The following is a 16,518-nucleotide window of genomic DNA, read 5'->3' as shown; positions in this document are numbered from 1 at the left end:
TAAAAGCAAAGAAAAGAAGTTGATGCAATTGCCGGTCTAATCAGGGCGCGGACATATTGGAAAAGGCGGTGCGCAATGATTTCAGCTTGACCTAACCACGCAGTCAGTGTACCGTTTTTAGTAGTCTCAAATAGGGAAGCGTAGATGAAAAATAATTCCTCAGCTCTTTTACCTTTTCAAGCTTGAAACTGAAATATTATACTTACACCAGACTATTACTTAAAAATCATTGATTGATAAATGTCTTTGTAAACATATAGCCCAAATTAAATGCAAAACAACGAACGGAAAAGTCGGCCTGATAGGTCGGTAGGATTGGCACTTCTTTTTAAGCTTCCTGGCCTGGTAGCTATATAGAAGGCCTTGGCAATACTCATCATACTTTTCAGAATCAAAACTGAATGGTAGCAAGCAGTTTGAGCAGTTCAATCGGTTTTGATGATTCCACCTTTTTGCTAATTTATTTGGAATGCCATTTTTGAAGCTCTTGCATTTAATAAAATAGGCCTAATTTGCCTATGTTTTGATGACATCATCTTGGGTCTGACCCCCCCCCCTCCCCCATGTCAACACATGTCAACATTTGGTAGACCCCCCCTCCCCCCCTAGCTGATGACGTAATATGTGAACGCTCCCTTAGCTTCTCCGCTTAATCAACACACTAACCAGAAATCCTGAGGATGTGCGATTAAGCAGAGTCAACTGTATTGGATGTAGTAGTGATGATTATGTGGTGGCGATTGTTGTAGTGATGATGATGTGGTGGTTGGAGGGAGGAGGGGGGGTATCCTTGGAACAATTTGACCTCACTGGAATTTGACGGAAGTTGCCTGTAACCCGGAATTTTTTGTTTCAGACCGGATTTTACTCTGGTGAAACCAGAGTTTTGGCATCACTCTTAATGCCCTGAGTAGTTGGGTAAAAATTGTGGTGTAGGAAAGAATCCATGAATCAGTGCTGATACTCACAAAAAGTCAAAAAGGAGGAAAAGTCTCGGAAAAACGGAAAACTCACCTAGAACATTCTTGCACCACAGGAAAGTAGGCAGGATGACTTCTTTTGAGTACTTGAAGAGTACTAGTGTGTTTTGGGCCTCTTTCTAGGTGGGGGCCCAACCTGTTTGGATTGCTTCTTTATATGAAGCTTATAGGCTGTTTTAATTGCCTTCTCCCGGACTGCCTTTGCTTGCTTTTTTGTTTCCGCCTTTACAACTGCTTGATCAAACATTTGTCTTTTTCTTTCCTTTTCCTCTTTCTGTTTTTGCAACTCAGCATGATACTTGCTGCGAGATTTTTTAATGCAACTTATCTTTTTAAAGATTTATTATATAAAAAAAAAGTAAAAGGAGGAAATATCCGCCATCTGAGGAGGAAAACCGAGGAAAGGAAAGAAAACCGCGGAAAAGTATCATCACTGATGAATGACTGCATACGCAAAATGTCAATTGAAACATGTTAATAAGTGGAAGTGGAATTGCTTATGTATCATACCCTATTAAGGAATTCAAATACTTAGAGGAAAAGGAATAGCATTGCATTAAGATTTAAGTTAGGACAAGAAAGAAATTCTGAATTATTCACAAAAAAATACAACCAAATTTATCTTATACAGCATTTAATATCATTGAATGAATCATAATAAAATTGTAATAAGTGAAAATTAATTTTAACAATAGCACATGTACTCCATCAGTCTCATATAAATTTTTTAAAAAACACGTAAGGATGACATTTCACAGGCCATTGAAAAAACATAAAATAAACAACAACACCAGCAACAAACGATCAAAATCATTATGTCTTTTTAATGGCTAAAAATAACAAATAGTTGTCACCTGGTTTTCAATAGAATTCTATCCCACAAATTGCAACCATCGAGCAACAGCAACGTAATATAATAATTCACACACAAAATGTAAACAGTACAACCTAATGAAATAAATCTATATCCTTAAACTTTCTTCATTGAAATATTGACTCCACCATTTTTGTTTAAAAACACTCCGGCTAAAAGCTCAGTCCCATGAAAAAATTATATAAATTGAAGCACTTTACAAATTTACCATTCTAAGAACACCAGTCTCACGAGAGGTCTTAAAAATTGATTTTGTCCTTTTATATTTATAAATGAAACTGAAAAACAAATTATTATATGGAGCAAATGGACCAAATCATTGTTTTGAAACCAAGACTAGTTAAGCGTTTCACCTTTCCAACACTTCTCCGGCAGTCATACTTTCAAAACAGGGAGAGGGATAGCAACGACTATCAATGTAAGGAGTGACTTTTTGCATTGATGGGCAAAACGTAAATCTAATTGGCTGGGAGAGTCAAAAATGGAGCTGTCCACTATCATATTTGGCATATTAAGAAAATGATCGAAACTTTTTTAGCTACTGCCAAATAATTTTTTAATTGGTTCTAAAGTCATTGTTTAGACTACAAGAACACCTACAATGGACTTGTATACAAGCTGTTGATATTACAACAAAAGAAACCAGGGAAAAAATTCACCTTTCAAGCAAAGAGTACATTTTCTTGTAATTGATGACTGTGCTTTTAAGCAGGAGCATAACCCACAGTAATTATAATAATAAATAAATAAAGATAACAATCAATGTATTTAAGTCTATCAGTACAGTATGAGGGAATGGATTTTTTTTTCTTTCAAAAAATGTATGTTCCCGTTGATTGGAAAAATAAAATTTCAAAACAGTTTACAGTCCTGTCATAAAAAAAAAATAAAAATGAAAAGCAAAATAAAACAAAAAAACAGACTCATCTCTAACACTCTAATCATGAGCAACATGTCCACACTAAACACAGCATTGATAATTTCAATCACGATGACATTATTAACATCCAGTCACACTTTTATCCCATTCTATTTGATTCTCGCTGTAGCCTCTGTCCATAAACCCGAGACACCAGATTCCATGTGTCCATATACCGATCCATGCACATAGCAATGCATTTCTGAGGAGGAATGAAAAAAAAAAATTTAAAAAATAAAAATATATTAAAACCATAAGATAAGATGCAAGTCTATGGCAAAGTACTTTGTGGCATATCTATGCCACAATGCAGAGTCAAACCAGGTAAAGTTAACACGAGTCAGAAACTTCACTGATGAAAATAAAAGACCTTTCGGAAAGACATTCCAAAATAAGACAAAACCATTTTAAAAATTCACCTTAGCTAATTAATTAGTATATTGTAATTGTAACAGTAATCCCCGCATTTGTTACAAATTGCTCAAATTGCTGCACTTATTAAGCAATAACAAACTCAGCAAACACATCGAGCAAGCAAATTAAAAAAAAACTTCACCTCACTGAGAAGTGAACAACCCCCCCCCCCCCCTTCCCTCTTAAAAAAACAAACAAACATAACCAAAAAAAATAAAAAGATAAAAAAAGAAAGATACTAACTGACAGAGAACAATACACAAAATGGAACCACAAAGAGAAAAATTATAAATGAGCCTCGCTTTGATGACTGTTACTCCTCAGGATATGACTGAACACCATTGTGTTTGCAATTACTAATGCCTATTAATGCCTGTAACAAAATGCTTCTGTGTAGGTGGCAGTCCATGAAGGGGATGTATGTCATAGCAGTATTTGTTGTTGTTGTTGTTATCCCTCCGGAACTACTCTTTTGTTGATACAGATCATATCAGATTATGCACCTATGGGCCCGAAAGTTTTAAATTAAACTATGTAGTGTTGGTGTTATCCTTGTTATTGTTAGAAAGGCATAAATTTACTTTCTCCATTAACTTGTAAGCAGAGTTGGGTTCCTATAACCTACGAGATTGACTTTGTTATTGTAGGGGTTGATTCTCGTAAATATGATGTTGACGAAATTATTCATCCTTGATATGAGGATGTCCGGTATCAGGATGGGTTGTTGTTGTCCATGATTGTGGAATCTGGGAGAGTTTTTATTGATTTTGAGTTGTTTACAGATATGACTATCATCCACTTGTGTGGGTGAAATTTTGCGTTGTTTGCTTGATTTTTACCTATAAATACCAGAGTTTTGAGCAGATTCTTCAGACCACTCAGCGGAGTCTTTAGGCTCATTGTCTCAAAGAGATATTTACAACAGTCTTTTAGGCTCATACTCATAGTTTTATAACTCTTGTGTAGACTTTGTGGGGCTCAAAGTTTGAGCTGAAATAAGTTTTGTTTTAACTCTTGCATAGAGTTTGATTAAAGTCGTGTACACTTAATTTGTGATTTCTATAATCTGATCGGCTCTGGTGAGAGTTGTGAATAATTATGATTGTGTTCTGATATCAATATTATATTATCAATTTCAGTTTTGAGTCTCAACTAATTAATCAGATAATTTAATTAATTTTTAATATAATTCTTGACATAAAGAAAATAAGTGTTTCTTGCTATACTATAAAGCAATATTATTTCATATCTACAAAGTAAAGCGATATAAATTGTTAAGTCTAGTAGCGCGCAGGTCCAATATTGAGGACGAGCATAACTGAGTCAGTGGGGCGATGGTCCAGTATTGAGGACGAGTTGGCTTTGACGCCAAGCGCGCCAGTCCATTATTGAGGACAAGATCAACCCCGTTTATGAATGGAGTTGTTAACCTTTCTATATTTAGAAATGCAGTAAAAATTTAATTGATTCTGATTGGTCAATAATTTAGCTATGTCCTTCAACTTGTTGAAGGCAAGTTAGTGGCCTTTCAAGTCATAAACAAAGCCAACAAAGAGCCCCCTCCCCCTCCCCCCCACCCCCATGCCCCTACCACGCTGTTTTGCATGCTCTGGTCATCTGTTACATCTCAAACAAAGGACACAAAGAAATAATGTTACCCACGTGTGTGTGTTTGTAGAAAATTCCTTTATTACATGTGTGCATCTGTACATGGGCTCTTGGTGTGTATATGCGTGTGTTAGACGAAAACTAGGCTAATGTGTGTTGCAATAAGGTGTAAAGCCTTGCTCCCTCTCATTCCACCACTCAATTATTCGTAATAGAAAGATGACTGTTGCAGGTTTCATAAATTCTTACTAAGTTTGCTCTCTCAATAAATATCTTATTTCCCTTTAAGAAAATGTAAAGGTTGTACCATAAATTATTGCTATTAGCTCAAAAAAGTAAATTTTCTGGGATGGGTGTAAATATTGAAAAACTGCTAGGCAGCTGCCATTGTTTCAACTGATCAGCTGTAGCAACTAGGCACTGTCCAGTGTAGCTTCCGGAATGCAAGGCCGCGTCACTTGAGTTAATGAATGTATCTGAGTACATCAATTAGCCATTTTCAAAGAAATCACAAGGCCCAATCAAAGTTGTTTAATTTTACTTATTCAGTCATAACCAAACGGTCAAGGGAACATGGTACTCATTATTGCCTTGTACATTGCAGTCTGGGAATCTGAAACGCGTCTCAATTCCCTATTTTAATCCCTTTACTTTCATAGTATTAGCAACACAAAAATCGCGAACAATTTTGGAGGCTAACACAGAAATCTTGAACAAACTGGACATTCCTTTGTGAGTTCATGGATAAAATTCTTTTGCCTTTTGGTTGCCTTGTCTGACACTATTTCATAAACACTTTGTTCAGATTTTTATCTCTAATGTGTCACATTCATGAAAATCATAACTTACCTGCTCACTATTATCTAAAGTAGTTCCTGGCTTTGAGATGCACTTTTTGTAACATTTTTCTGACATTTTCTGAAATTCAAAGGAGGAAAATAGTTAGACATAGTGTGTATGTGTGTGTGCGCGAGTGAGATGCTTTATTTTAATGGCATTGAAGTCCAAAGCTATGCCGAACTTTTTAAAAATGAAAAAGAAACAATTTTTTTTCTCCGGATTGCTAATGCAGAATAAATCGTTTTCCACCAAGAGAGCAGTAAGAGTATTTCAACTTAGGTGTTACTAGTGAGCATCTTGTGTGAGTGTGTCTATTTCGCGAGGAATGAATCATGAAAATATTTACGATATAAATATAATTTAAAACACAACTTTTGAAATTCATCAAGGATTGTCTAGTACCGAATGTTCTTTGATAGAAAACAAATGCATCTTCAAATCTAAACTGCTTTTGACGGTAAGCGTTAAGTTTTTAAATATATTTTTCTGTCCAAACGAATGATTTGTTGATTTGTCCTGGTATGGAAGCTCAGTATTGGTAACCACCGGCCCACCTCTCTAGTACCGAATGTTCTTGGATAGAAAACAAATGCATCTTCAAATCTAAACTGCTTTTGACGGTAAGCGTTAAGTTCTTAAAAATATTTTTCTATCCACACGACTGATTGGTAAGGTTAAAGAAGCTAAGTATTGGTAACCCCGGCGCAGCTCTCTATTATTCAAATGTTTATGTGCAAAGAAGCAACCTACTTGCAGCAATTCCTGGGCGGTGGCTAAGGCGATTTGTTGCTTCACTTGCGACATAAGTTGCTCTTTTGAGAGAGAATCCATCTTGCCTCCGGGTGGTAAAGAGGAAAAATCCATTTTGAACGATCAGAATGCGAACCGAGTCTTTACTTTTCAGTCATTCAGCAAGGAAAATATTCGAGATGCCCACAGCATGAAGAAATCGTAGCGGAATCAACAAAACACACAAGGTCAGCACGCTGAACTTCCTGCCAGAAGTGTCTCGTCATAAAAATATTATAAAAAGCTTACTGAAAACTGTAATGAAAAATGCTTTCCACGAAAGGACACACATTTTTTTCTAAATACACAACAAAGGCACAATGTATTTAATGAAAGACATAATATTGCATGTAAATCTAGTCATTAAATAATAGAAAAATGCTATTATAACCCTGTTTTTTGTGTGTATTTCTTTTTTGTATGGAAATACTTATTTAATTTTCTATATCGGAAGTCCCGACCCCAACGGAAGTTATGACGTGCCGACTGATGAAGTTGAACAAATTGACAAAACAATCAGCGTAGCAGACGAAATTTTATGCTGTTTTATGGTTTTATGTAAGTGAATTCCTGAAATGTATATTTTACACATCACCCGAGACATTCTTTCGTATTGGATGGTGTAATAATAGGGTATATCTATCAACAGTCAATTATAAACTTTAAAAAGATACTTGAAGTTTGTATCAACTTTGTATTTGCAGAGCTTGAGGCTAGAGCAGAAGAGAGGTGCGCCGGTGAAACCCATATTTTTAGCTTCTTGAACGGTCCCAATCATTCCTTTAGACAGAAAAATAAAAATAAATTAACGCTTACCGTCAAAAGTAGGTACTTTGGTGAAAAATTCAAATTTGGTTTAGCTCAATGAAACCTAGAGAGGTGGGCCTTTGGCCTACCAACCTCCGCTGAACGTCCAACTCGCCTTGAGCATGCATTCACGTAAAATATAAAGATTTTTTTTAAAAACCTACCTCTGTTTCAAAAACTAGCATCTTTCAACTTTCTAAGAAACATTTTGATTTTTCAGAACTTTAGTTCGTTAAAAAAATACCGGCCAATCTGACCCGTTGAGTCGAATGAAAACGAAATTTTGTTGTTTACACGGTTCAAAGGAAATGCCGTAAATAAGCTTTCACGGACTTCCTGTGTTGTTTGTACAGTGTCACGTGACCGTTTTGAGAAATTTGTCGTCTGCTACAAATAATTAGACCGGTAGGAGGTAGATATTTTCGTTGGAGCAGAAAAAAAGTGAGTATTATTTCTTGTACTTGTAGAGAGGCCTAGGGTCCAACAGCAGTCAAGTTGATTGAATGAGAAAAAAAAAGGCCTTTTTTTATCCGCTGCCACCACCACCGTGAGATGCTGGCAGATGTTCTTAACCCCTTAACAGGGAAGCAATTTTTTTGCTTTCAGATAATAGTTTGCTTTTATCTTTATCATTCTGCCCTAACCAACAAAAGGACAGTATCTGGGCTGACCCAGATCCAACCAGTTTTGCCGCAATCGACACATTTAGTTTTTTCATTCATAACTCTTTAATTTTATTACATAGTGGAAGTCTTCTAACATTAAATAATAGCTAATGACAAATTGAGTTTTTCTGTTAGTCGCCGATTTCATTGACGTAATATGTTGCGTAATATTTTGAGATACTGTTCTTTCTTGGTTAAAGCCAAGCAAATAACTCTACCTGTAACCAACAAAAGGACAGTATCTTATACGACCGTCTCACATACTGTTCACCCTGGTTAACCGCAACGCAAAATGCCTCGTCCGTATTCACCAAAAGAACAGTATCTCAGTTAAGAATATAGCAAAATACGAATAACTCGATCGACAAACGTTTTACGTCAGCGATGGCGAGCACTCGCCATCACGGACGAGTGAGAGGCAAGGCTAAGTGTGGTTGACCTGGCGTGAGGGGAATGAATAAATTATCTCCGTCAAGTTTGTAGGCGTGCCTCTGATATAATATTACTACATTAGACTATTCCTCAATCTTTTAGACCCTGACTCCTTTTTCAAGATGAGTCTATTTTTATTAAGCATAATAGCTTTAATTTACGCTTATTGATGATTTTGGCTATCTTGTAAATTAGACTTTAATTGTGTATCAGGGTTTTGTCATTGTACAACGATATTGGGGTGAGTGAGTGATAGTGAATTAAACCTAAGAATAGATAGAATGCGCTTGGCCAAGGAGTTCACAACATTGCCATCCGGAAGTATAACGGACCAACACACAAAATCTGTGTAACCATAAACTTTTATAGTCTGGTTAATACAGTTTAGTGAGAACAACTCACAAACGCGGATGGCAAAAACAATAACAAAGGTCTGAGTGACGTCATCTGCATACTATCTATAGCTGGAAAATAGGGAATGTCCCCCTTCCCCCGCCCCCAACACGTACAACACACATACCTTTTTGTTTTAAAATCAATATCTTCATTGTCATAGGAAACGAAAAGCATGAAATGGAACGAAATCTGTTGGTACATTTATACTGAATGAAATAGGCGACATCATTCTTACTAAATTTAAAAAGGTGCCCAAATTATGAGCTAATAAGATGAACAAAACAAATATTTTGTCTTTAGCTAATTTCGCCCACAGGGAGTTACAATAGTACAATTTAGATAAAACAAGGGAATTAATTAAAAGTTCTGCTACATTAAATTACGAATTTTGCTTATTTTATTCATTTCTATGTACATAGATTGTATGGTGTTATTCACGTAGCAGCTTGTTATGGAAATATGTTTATCAATGATGACGCTAAGGTTTTTTGATTTATTTGAAAATTCTGTTGTGCTATTTCCGAGAGTAATAGGTGAATTATTTGCCTTCCACACATTAAAATCTCAGTTTTACTATCATTTACTATCATTTAATTTTAACTTGTTATGGTACATTCAAGATTTAATCTCATAAAACAGCTCGAAATTCGTTGTATTAAGAATTGTAAATTACTTAGGGGTACTGAATCATAAATTTGCGTATCACCAACATTAAAATGATAACTCAGATTGAATCTGGATATCACACGAGAAAGGGGGTGCTTATACAGAAAAAAAGGACAGGGCCAAGAACGCACTCCAAAGTTTAGTAAAACTTGTTCTGACTGAACACCATTCACCACGACAGTCTGCCATCGATCCTGTAAATATGGTGTAATCCATTTAAGGGCAATTCCTTTTACGCCGAACTTATTTTCTAGTCTTCTTAACAAAATGTAATGGTTAATTGTGTCAAAGGCATCTGAAAGATCTTAAAGGCATAATAAATTGATATTGTTAGCATCCGCATTATATAACAAAAGATTTTAAGAAGCGCCGTTTCAGTACTGTGTTGCTGTTTGTAGGCTGACTCAACTGTTGTTCTTAAGATGAGATAATTGTGTCAGTACTACCTTCTCCAAAAGTTTGGACAAAAATAGAAGGATGTGTGGAAAATGAGAGATATAAAGACGATGAAAAAGAAAAACACAAAAAAACCCCCAAAAAAACAACTAAACAAAAAACGCCTGGACAGACAGTCACACCGACACCCATACACACACACAAACGCACACACGCACACACACACACACACACACTAATTAGTTGAAATGAATGAAAAATAAGTATACTTAAGTTAGACGTTTGGTTGAGCATCCGACCAACAAGCAAGGGGATCAGTTTTTTATTGCCAGCTGTATAAAGTTTTGTAATGGTTTTGCTTTCTGTTTTTTTTTTCTCATCTTTTATTACTTGTTTATAAAGCCCCTCTGCCCACCAATCAGCCACTAAATAGCTAGCTTGAAATGTTGATCTGGTGGAAAGTAATACGTGAATATTTACAACTTTTGTCATAGATTAGATTGATTTTGAACTCAGTGTCTGCAGCAATTTAGTCTTTAATCACGGGCGCATAATTTAGTCAAAGATATAAGAACTGCAATCCAAACAGTTGTTAAAAGCAGGAATTTCCACTTTTAACATCCAACGGAGAGGTCAAACTTAGATGTCGCTGGGTCAAACATACGCGTTGTGGTATGTCACTACTGCTGTCGGATGTGAAGGTCATTCGTTTGATTCTATATAGAGTATGCGGTTAGACTAAGGGAGTTAATTTTTGACATTTTACACGGTAATTTATTTATTTATTTATTTATTTATTTATTTATTTATTATTATTATTATTATTATTATTATTATTATTATTATTATTATTATTATTATTATTATTATTATTATTATTAATTATGTGACCCTCCGCCCCGAACGGGGGGGGGAGGGGGGAAGAAAGAAAGAAAGAAAGAGAGAGAGAGAGAGAGAGAGAGAGAGAGAGAGAGAGAGAGAGAGAGAGAGAGAGAGAGAGAGAGAGAGGAGAGAGCTTGTGCATTGTAGAGGGCGGGAGCTAAATAGAATAAAGATATAAATATGTGTGTGCGTGTGTCTGTGTGTGTGTGTGTGTGTTTATGTGTGTGGTTGTATGTGTGAAAGAAACACGAGGGAGACAAAGAGAGCGAGCGAGACAGGTAGATAAACAAACGGGAAAAGGAGGGAGGGGGTGGAGCAAAGAATAGGTAGGGATAGTATTAGAAAGCCATTCGTTTCAAAAGAAGTCAAAGTCAATCAATGATGGGAAACATATTGACCAATGAGATTGCAATTTTAAAAATGGGACTGGTCAAATCATGTGTTACATTGTTTCCATTTTGAGTCAGATGACCGCTTGAAGAGGAGCGGGTTGGGCTGAATTTGTAATGACTTACATGAAATCATATAATTGAATCTTCTTGTTTGAGCTGCAACGTCGAGTTATTTAGGACCTGCCACTCGTTATCACAACCCCTTGTGGTCAATTGTCAGCTATTAAACTCTCCTCCCCTTTTTCTTTGGGTTCACTCCAGTGACTTCTTATATAGTAGACAATGGTTCACTCACATTGTTTATTGTCTCAAAAGACCCCACCCTCCCTCCGATTCCCAATGAATTCACGTTAAAAACGCTCTTCTCTCTCTCTCTCTCTCTCTCTCTATCTCTCTCTCTCTCTCTCTCTCTCTCTCTCTCTCTCTCTCTCTTCTCTCTCCTCCTCCCTCTCTTCTCTCTCCTTCTCTCTCTCTCTCTTCTTCTTTATTTATTTATTTTTAAAAATATATCTCCTGCATTCCATCTCTCTCTCTCTGTTTGTTACTGACTCTCTGCTCTCTCTCTCTCTCTCTCTCTCTTTGTGTGTTGTGTGTGTGGTGTGTGTGTTTCTCTCTCTCTCTCTCTGTGTTTCTCTCTCTCTGTATTCCAGCCTCCTCTCCTCTCTCTCTTCTCTCTCTCTTCTCTCTTCTCTCTCTCTCTCTCTCTCTCTCTCTCTCTCTCTCTCTCTCTCTCTCTCTCTCTCATGTAAACAACAACGCGATAGAAAGTTACAGTGCTCTTCTATTATGTCATGTTACGATGACGTCATTGCGTTGGCGACTTATGCGTCAACCAATCAAATCGTCACCAACAGTTTCGCATGTATTGCTCGCCATACGGCGGCATCTTCGCACGCCACTCGTTGACGCCACCGCATGCTCACGGACACCGTCAATATTTACGGGCGGACTACGGCGTCGGAGATACTGTCCTTTTGTTGGTTAACGATGGGGTTGAAATAGGATACTGTTTCAAGCAAATTTTTAATTGCCTCTAATTTCAAAAATATTTGAGTTATGATCATTCTGACAACTTTGTAAGCTTCCGTATGTCCCAGAGATTCGATTTAGTAAAAAAAGTGATTTTATGATTTTTTGAGAGATACTGTCCTTTTGTTGGTTAGGGCAGCATTGTTAACAAGGAATACAGCGTTTCCACCAGGAGAGCAGTCAGACTATCGCAACTCGGACTTCAATTGTCTATAATCCTTTTGCCGTTACTTGTCTTTTGATGAAAGAAGATTTGGTGTTAGGTCAAAGATCGAATTTCGCCGCTAAAGGTTGCATTGCTACTGGGTTTGCTCTCTCTCCCCCCCCCCCCCCCCCTTTTTTTTTTTTTTTTCTTCTTTTTTTTTCAACTTAGTATTGTTGATTGCTATTTCCTTTTTTTATGATTAGCAAGTGCCGTAGGAGTCTCACAGGATGCAGGAGTACTGCAATTAACCCTTTGCCAATGACACTGATTTTTTTGTTTTCAAATAATAGTCTTCATTTATATTATTTTTTAACGCAGAAAAACAAAAACGTTTCCACCATAAGAGCAGTAAGAATATTGATAAAAAGCGCTTTGAGCACGTTGGGTGGATATTGCCCTATATAAAAGCTCGTGTTTTTAAATTGTATTTTGTTTTTTTTGTCTTTTGATGAAAACGGTAAGATTTTAATTTTGGTCCAGTAAGATTGATATTCGCCTTTAAAAGTTTAAGTTGGTTTTTTTTTTCAGGTTTTTGTTTTTTTTTCAAATGCCTAGTGAGAGAGAAAAAACAAAACAATCATACATGTATCTGCAAACAGCAGAATGTTTTCATTTTACAATGAGATGGGAAGGGGAAGGGATAACACTATGACAAGAGAGAGAGAGAGAGATGGGGGGGGGGATAGTAAGGGGGAATGGGAAAAGATGAAAGAAACAATGGGTTGCCTGATGACGTAGATCAAAGGATTGTTACAGCGGTGTTCACGGTGCGTACTTCGTGAAATTTTAACCTGACACTGATTTTTTTCTCCAGATTGCTTATGCAGAATAAATCGTTTCCACCAAGAGAGCAGTAGTAAGAGTATATTTCGACTCGGGCTTCAATTAAACTATAAATCGCAAAGCTTGTCTTTTAATGATAACATTAAGACTAAGATCTGGAGTTTGGGGAGTGTAAGATGGAATTAATGGTTAAAATTGTTTTGATTTTTTTAAAAATAACACACACACACACACACGAGCGCGCGCGGTCACGACAGCGAGGACCATCTATTGCTTGTGTTGCAAAGGTAAACCAGTTTACGTGTACGTAGATCCTGAGGCTAGATGCCCCGTTACCGTGTACGTAGGCACTCCCAAAAAAGAAAAAAGAAAGAGACACACACACACACATACCCACACACACACACACACACACACACACACACACACACACAGTCTCGCATCCGCTACGAACTAATTTTGCGCACCAATTTTTACTGCACTAATGCACCAAATTGCATACCTATCTAGGGACACTTTTTTCCGTATCTTTTTCTCAATAAACTTTTTAAAAACCTTTGTTTTGCTTGCACGGCACCGGCACCAGACGTAGTAACAGACGGAAACCCACACGATTTCGCGAGGAATGAATCATGAAAATATTTAGGATATAATTTCAAACACAACTTTTGAAATTCATCAAGGATTGTCTAGTACCAAATGTTTTTTGATAGAAAACATGCATCTTCAAATCTAAACTGCTTTTGACGGTTAGCGGTAAGTTTTTTATTTATTTTTCTGTCCAAACGAATGATTTGTCCTGGTATAGAAGCTAAGTATTGGTAACACCGGCTCACCTCTCTATATCATTTTAAAGTGCTTTTCAACACGATTCTAATGATACCAAAATTGTAAAAATCAGATAAGCAGAAAAAAAGTTATCTTAGTTTAAAGGCTGAAAAATGGTCTTCTATTTGCCTTTGTTATGCTGGAGTGCCAAATGGATATTTACCAAAGTACCTACTTTTATCTTTAACCTTAATCTTTCATTCATTATTTATACTTGGCAGGAATTTGCCACTTTTTTTTTCGCTGAATCTGAAAATGTGTAATTATTGTTTTAATATGATTTTAATTCGTCTTGAAATTTGTGAAAAGACTTATAACAAATTAAAAACAAATGCTGATGTGTGTAGACTTCCTCTCCACAACAATTGACAAGAATGAATGATTGGAAGAAAGTGACGGGTTTCGAGATTCGTATGCGCGCAAATCGAGGCTCAACTGAAATCACTGCATGCAGCTGAAGAGTTCCAATTTGAATCCTTGGCAGTTGATGAATGGTCAACTACCAAGGATTCACTCCTTGGCAATTGACACTTCCTTTAATTATTTATGTCTTATTTTCATCTCCGACTCTTCAGTTCAGTCAATCAGCTCACGAGACATAATTTCTTTTGATGTATAATTTCCTTCACCTCATTTTTTAAACTTTATTATTATCAGTAAACCAAATCATTTTTTTTTTTTACAAAAGAACAATGTCATTAAACCATGGGTGCAAGAGTGCCGGCCGATTGGATTACCGAAAAAAAACGTCGCCGGCTTTTTGCGATTTGGATTTGATTGATTTTTTATTTTTTTTTGTGACGAGAAACTTAACAAATTACTCCATTACAACCTTTGGATTAAACATACAACAATTATGGACTACTATTATGAAGACTAGATGCTGAGAACAAGACTTCAAATGACGAAGTGAAGTCTGTGAACATTGCAGGCTTTTTCAGATTATATGTCTGGTCATAAGTAGACTTGCAGGCTTTTTGAGATCCAGTTGCTTGCACCCATGGATTAAACTAAAACTCAGTACTAAGCAATATAAAGACAGTCCATATCTGTTGAATGTGTGGCACAGTGTTGACAGAGATAGTGAAGTGTAGGCTGTATGTGACTCAAGATATCATTTTTATTCTTGTTTGATATCCTCTAAGGTATTGATGTAATTAGTCAATAAATTTGTTGTTTTTTTTTTTCGTCAGAAATTGGGTGAATACCAGTCTTAACAATGACGTCAATTGCAGAGCAACCTTGCTATACATTGATAAATGTACCCTCAGATGCAGAGCCGCCAACAGAGATGCAGCTGAAACAGGATTTAGGTAGTTTTTGATCTAGCATGGTTTTATCTTTTGCTGTAAAAATATTTATATTAGATATAAACCTTAATCCTTTTTGATTTAACTCAAATTGAGAGCCTTCAAAACAGATCTTAGACCATAATATCCAGGGTTTTCTGCTTCGTCCCGTCCCATTACAATTTGCTGGTCCCTGTATCATCAGCAAAGTCCAGATCATTAAGCTTTTGGCTTACATGTCCACTGAATCCCATGGAAAAGGCTTATTGCAGAATATATATATCACCAAATCTATCACTAGAGTAAAGATCACTGGTGAATACCCATCCGTGAGGACACATGTGCTCACCCTGAATGGCTCTTCCACACTGTTCATGACATTACAATACATATATTGGTTCTTGGTGAATATTTCCTGATTTTTCATGCCTCCTCCTTCGGTTTCTTAATGACTTTATTGAAATCAATAGAGTGGGTTTGAGATGGCGACTTCCACTGTCCAAGAATGTGTTTACCAGATTGATGAATGATCTCTGTTTTCAACAGCATGCTTTCCATCTCTTAACTTCTTGTTGACAGCTTGCACAAATTCTCTTATTCTGGTTAAGATCGTGGTGGTGACTGACTGCATAAGGGTTCCTAATCTTTGGCTTGTCCTTCTTTGAGAGTTTCAAGGTATTGGTGAATGTATGTATGTTTGGGATTTTGCAGATCTAATTTTATTTGATTAAAGGAGGGTGGAAGATATGTTGCTGATTTGAGGTTTTAGTAATATTCTTTAAGAAGACTATTTACTATGTGCATGTCATGTGCCTCCAATGATTAAAATATTAACATATTTTCAGAGAGGGGTGATGCTAAAACAAAAATTGAAGCACTGAAAAGAGTCATTCAGATGATACTAAATGGTGAAAAGATGCCCTCCCTTCTTATGACAATCATTCGATTTGTTATGCCAATGCAAGATCACACAGTCAAAAAGATGCTTTTGGTATTTTGGGAGGTAGTGCCCAAGTACACACCAGAGGGAAAACTACTTCAGGAATTTATTTTGGTCTGTGATGCTTATAGGAAGGTAAGAAGATTTTCATACACTTTTTCTTTAATCACAACTTACTTGCTAACTTCCTGTTATGCTCTTCACAGTTTAGAGCACATTGAGGGATCTCGACTTGTCTCTGTCACAGACAAGGGGATCCAGAACACCCCCTTCCCTACACACACACACACACACACACACACACACACGTTCCACCTTTTGATTTCCTCCAGTATTCTTTGTCATATCTACTTTGATTTGCCTCCCTTTCGTTTCTGCCTTTGA

General features: G+C 36.6%; 2 protein-coding genes across 5 annotated transcripts in view; one reads left to right on the top strand and one right to left on the bottom strand.

Moving 5' to 3' along the window:
- The first annotated feature begins 686 nt into the window (after window positions 1-686).
- Window positions 687-16,518, top strand: part of LOC144968862 (coatomer subunit beta-like) — a 42,749-nt gene continuing 26,917 nt past the window's right edge. For 2 of the 4 annotated variants that reach the window (XR_013644676.1, XM_078907650.1), the window contains exons 1-3: window positions 6,875-6,982; window positions 15,099-15,218; window positions 16,040-16,269. Coding sequence is in view for 3 of the 4 variants with exons in the window: in XM_078907650.1 (XP_078763776.1) it covers window positions 15,125-15,218; window positions 16,040-16,269 (324 nt within the window). In the remaining variant the exon portion in view is untranslated. Of the gene's footprint in view, window positions 1,104-6,874; window positions 6,983-15,098; window positions 15,219-16,039; window positions 16,270-16,518 lie in introns of those variants that run through there. The other 2 variants (XM_078907653.1, XM_078907651.1) reach the window with 2 other exon arrangements.
- LOC144968864 (mitochondrial import inner membrane translocase subunit Tim13-like) lies at window positions 1,598-6,631 on the bottom strand. The gene is made up of 3 exons (XM_078907654.1): window positions 6,386-6,631; window positions 5,645-5,713; window positions 1,598-2,975 (listed from the first exon to the last, which is right to left on the bottom strand). The coding sequence occupies exons 1-3, from the start codon at window positions 6,497-6,499 to the stop codon at window positions 2,874-2,876; spliced, it is 285 nt and encodes a 94-aa protein (XP_078763780.1). The 5' UTR covers window positions 6,500-6,631; the 3' UTR covers window positions 1,598-2,873.

This window comes from Berghia stephanieae, chromosome 3 (assembly GCF_034508935.2).
Source record: "Berghia stephanieae isolate SIO BIC M18660-M18661 chromosome 3, UCSD_Bste_1.3, whole genome shotgun sequence".
In the NCBI taxonomy this organism is placed as follows: Eukaryota; Metazoa; Mollusca; class Gastropoda; order Nudibranchia; family Aeolidiidae; genus Berghia; species Berghia stephanieae.
Note: the sequence above shows the minus strand (reverse complement) of the source record. Positions and strands in the feature narration are given on the sequence as shown.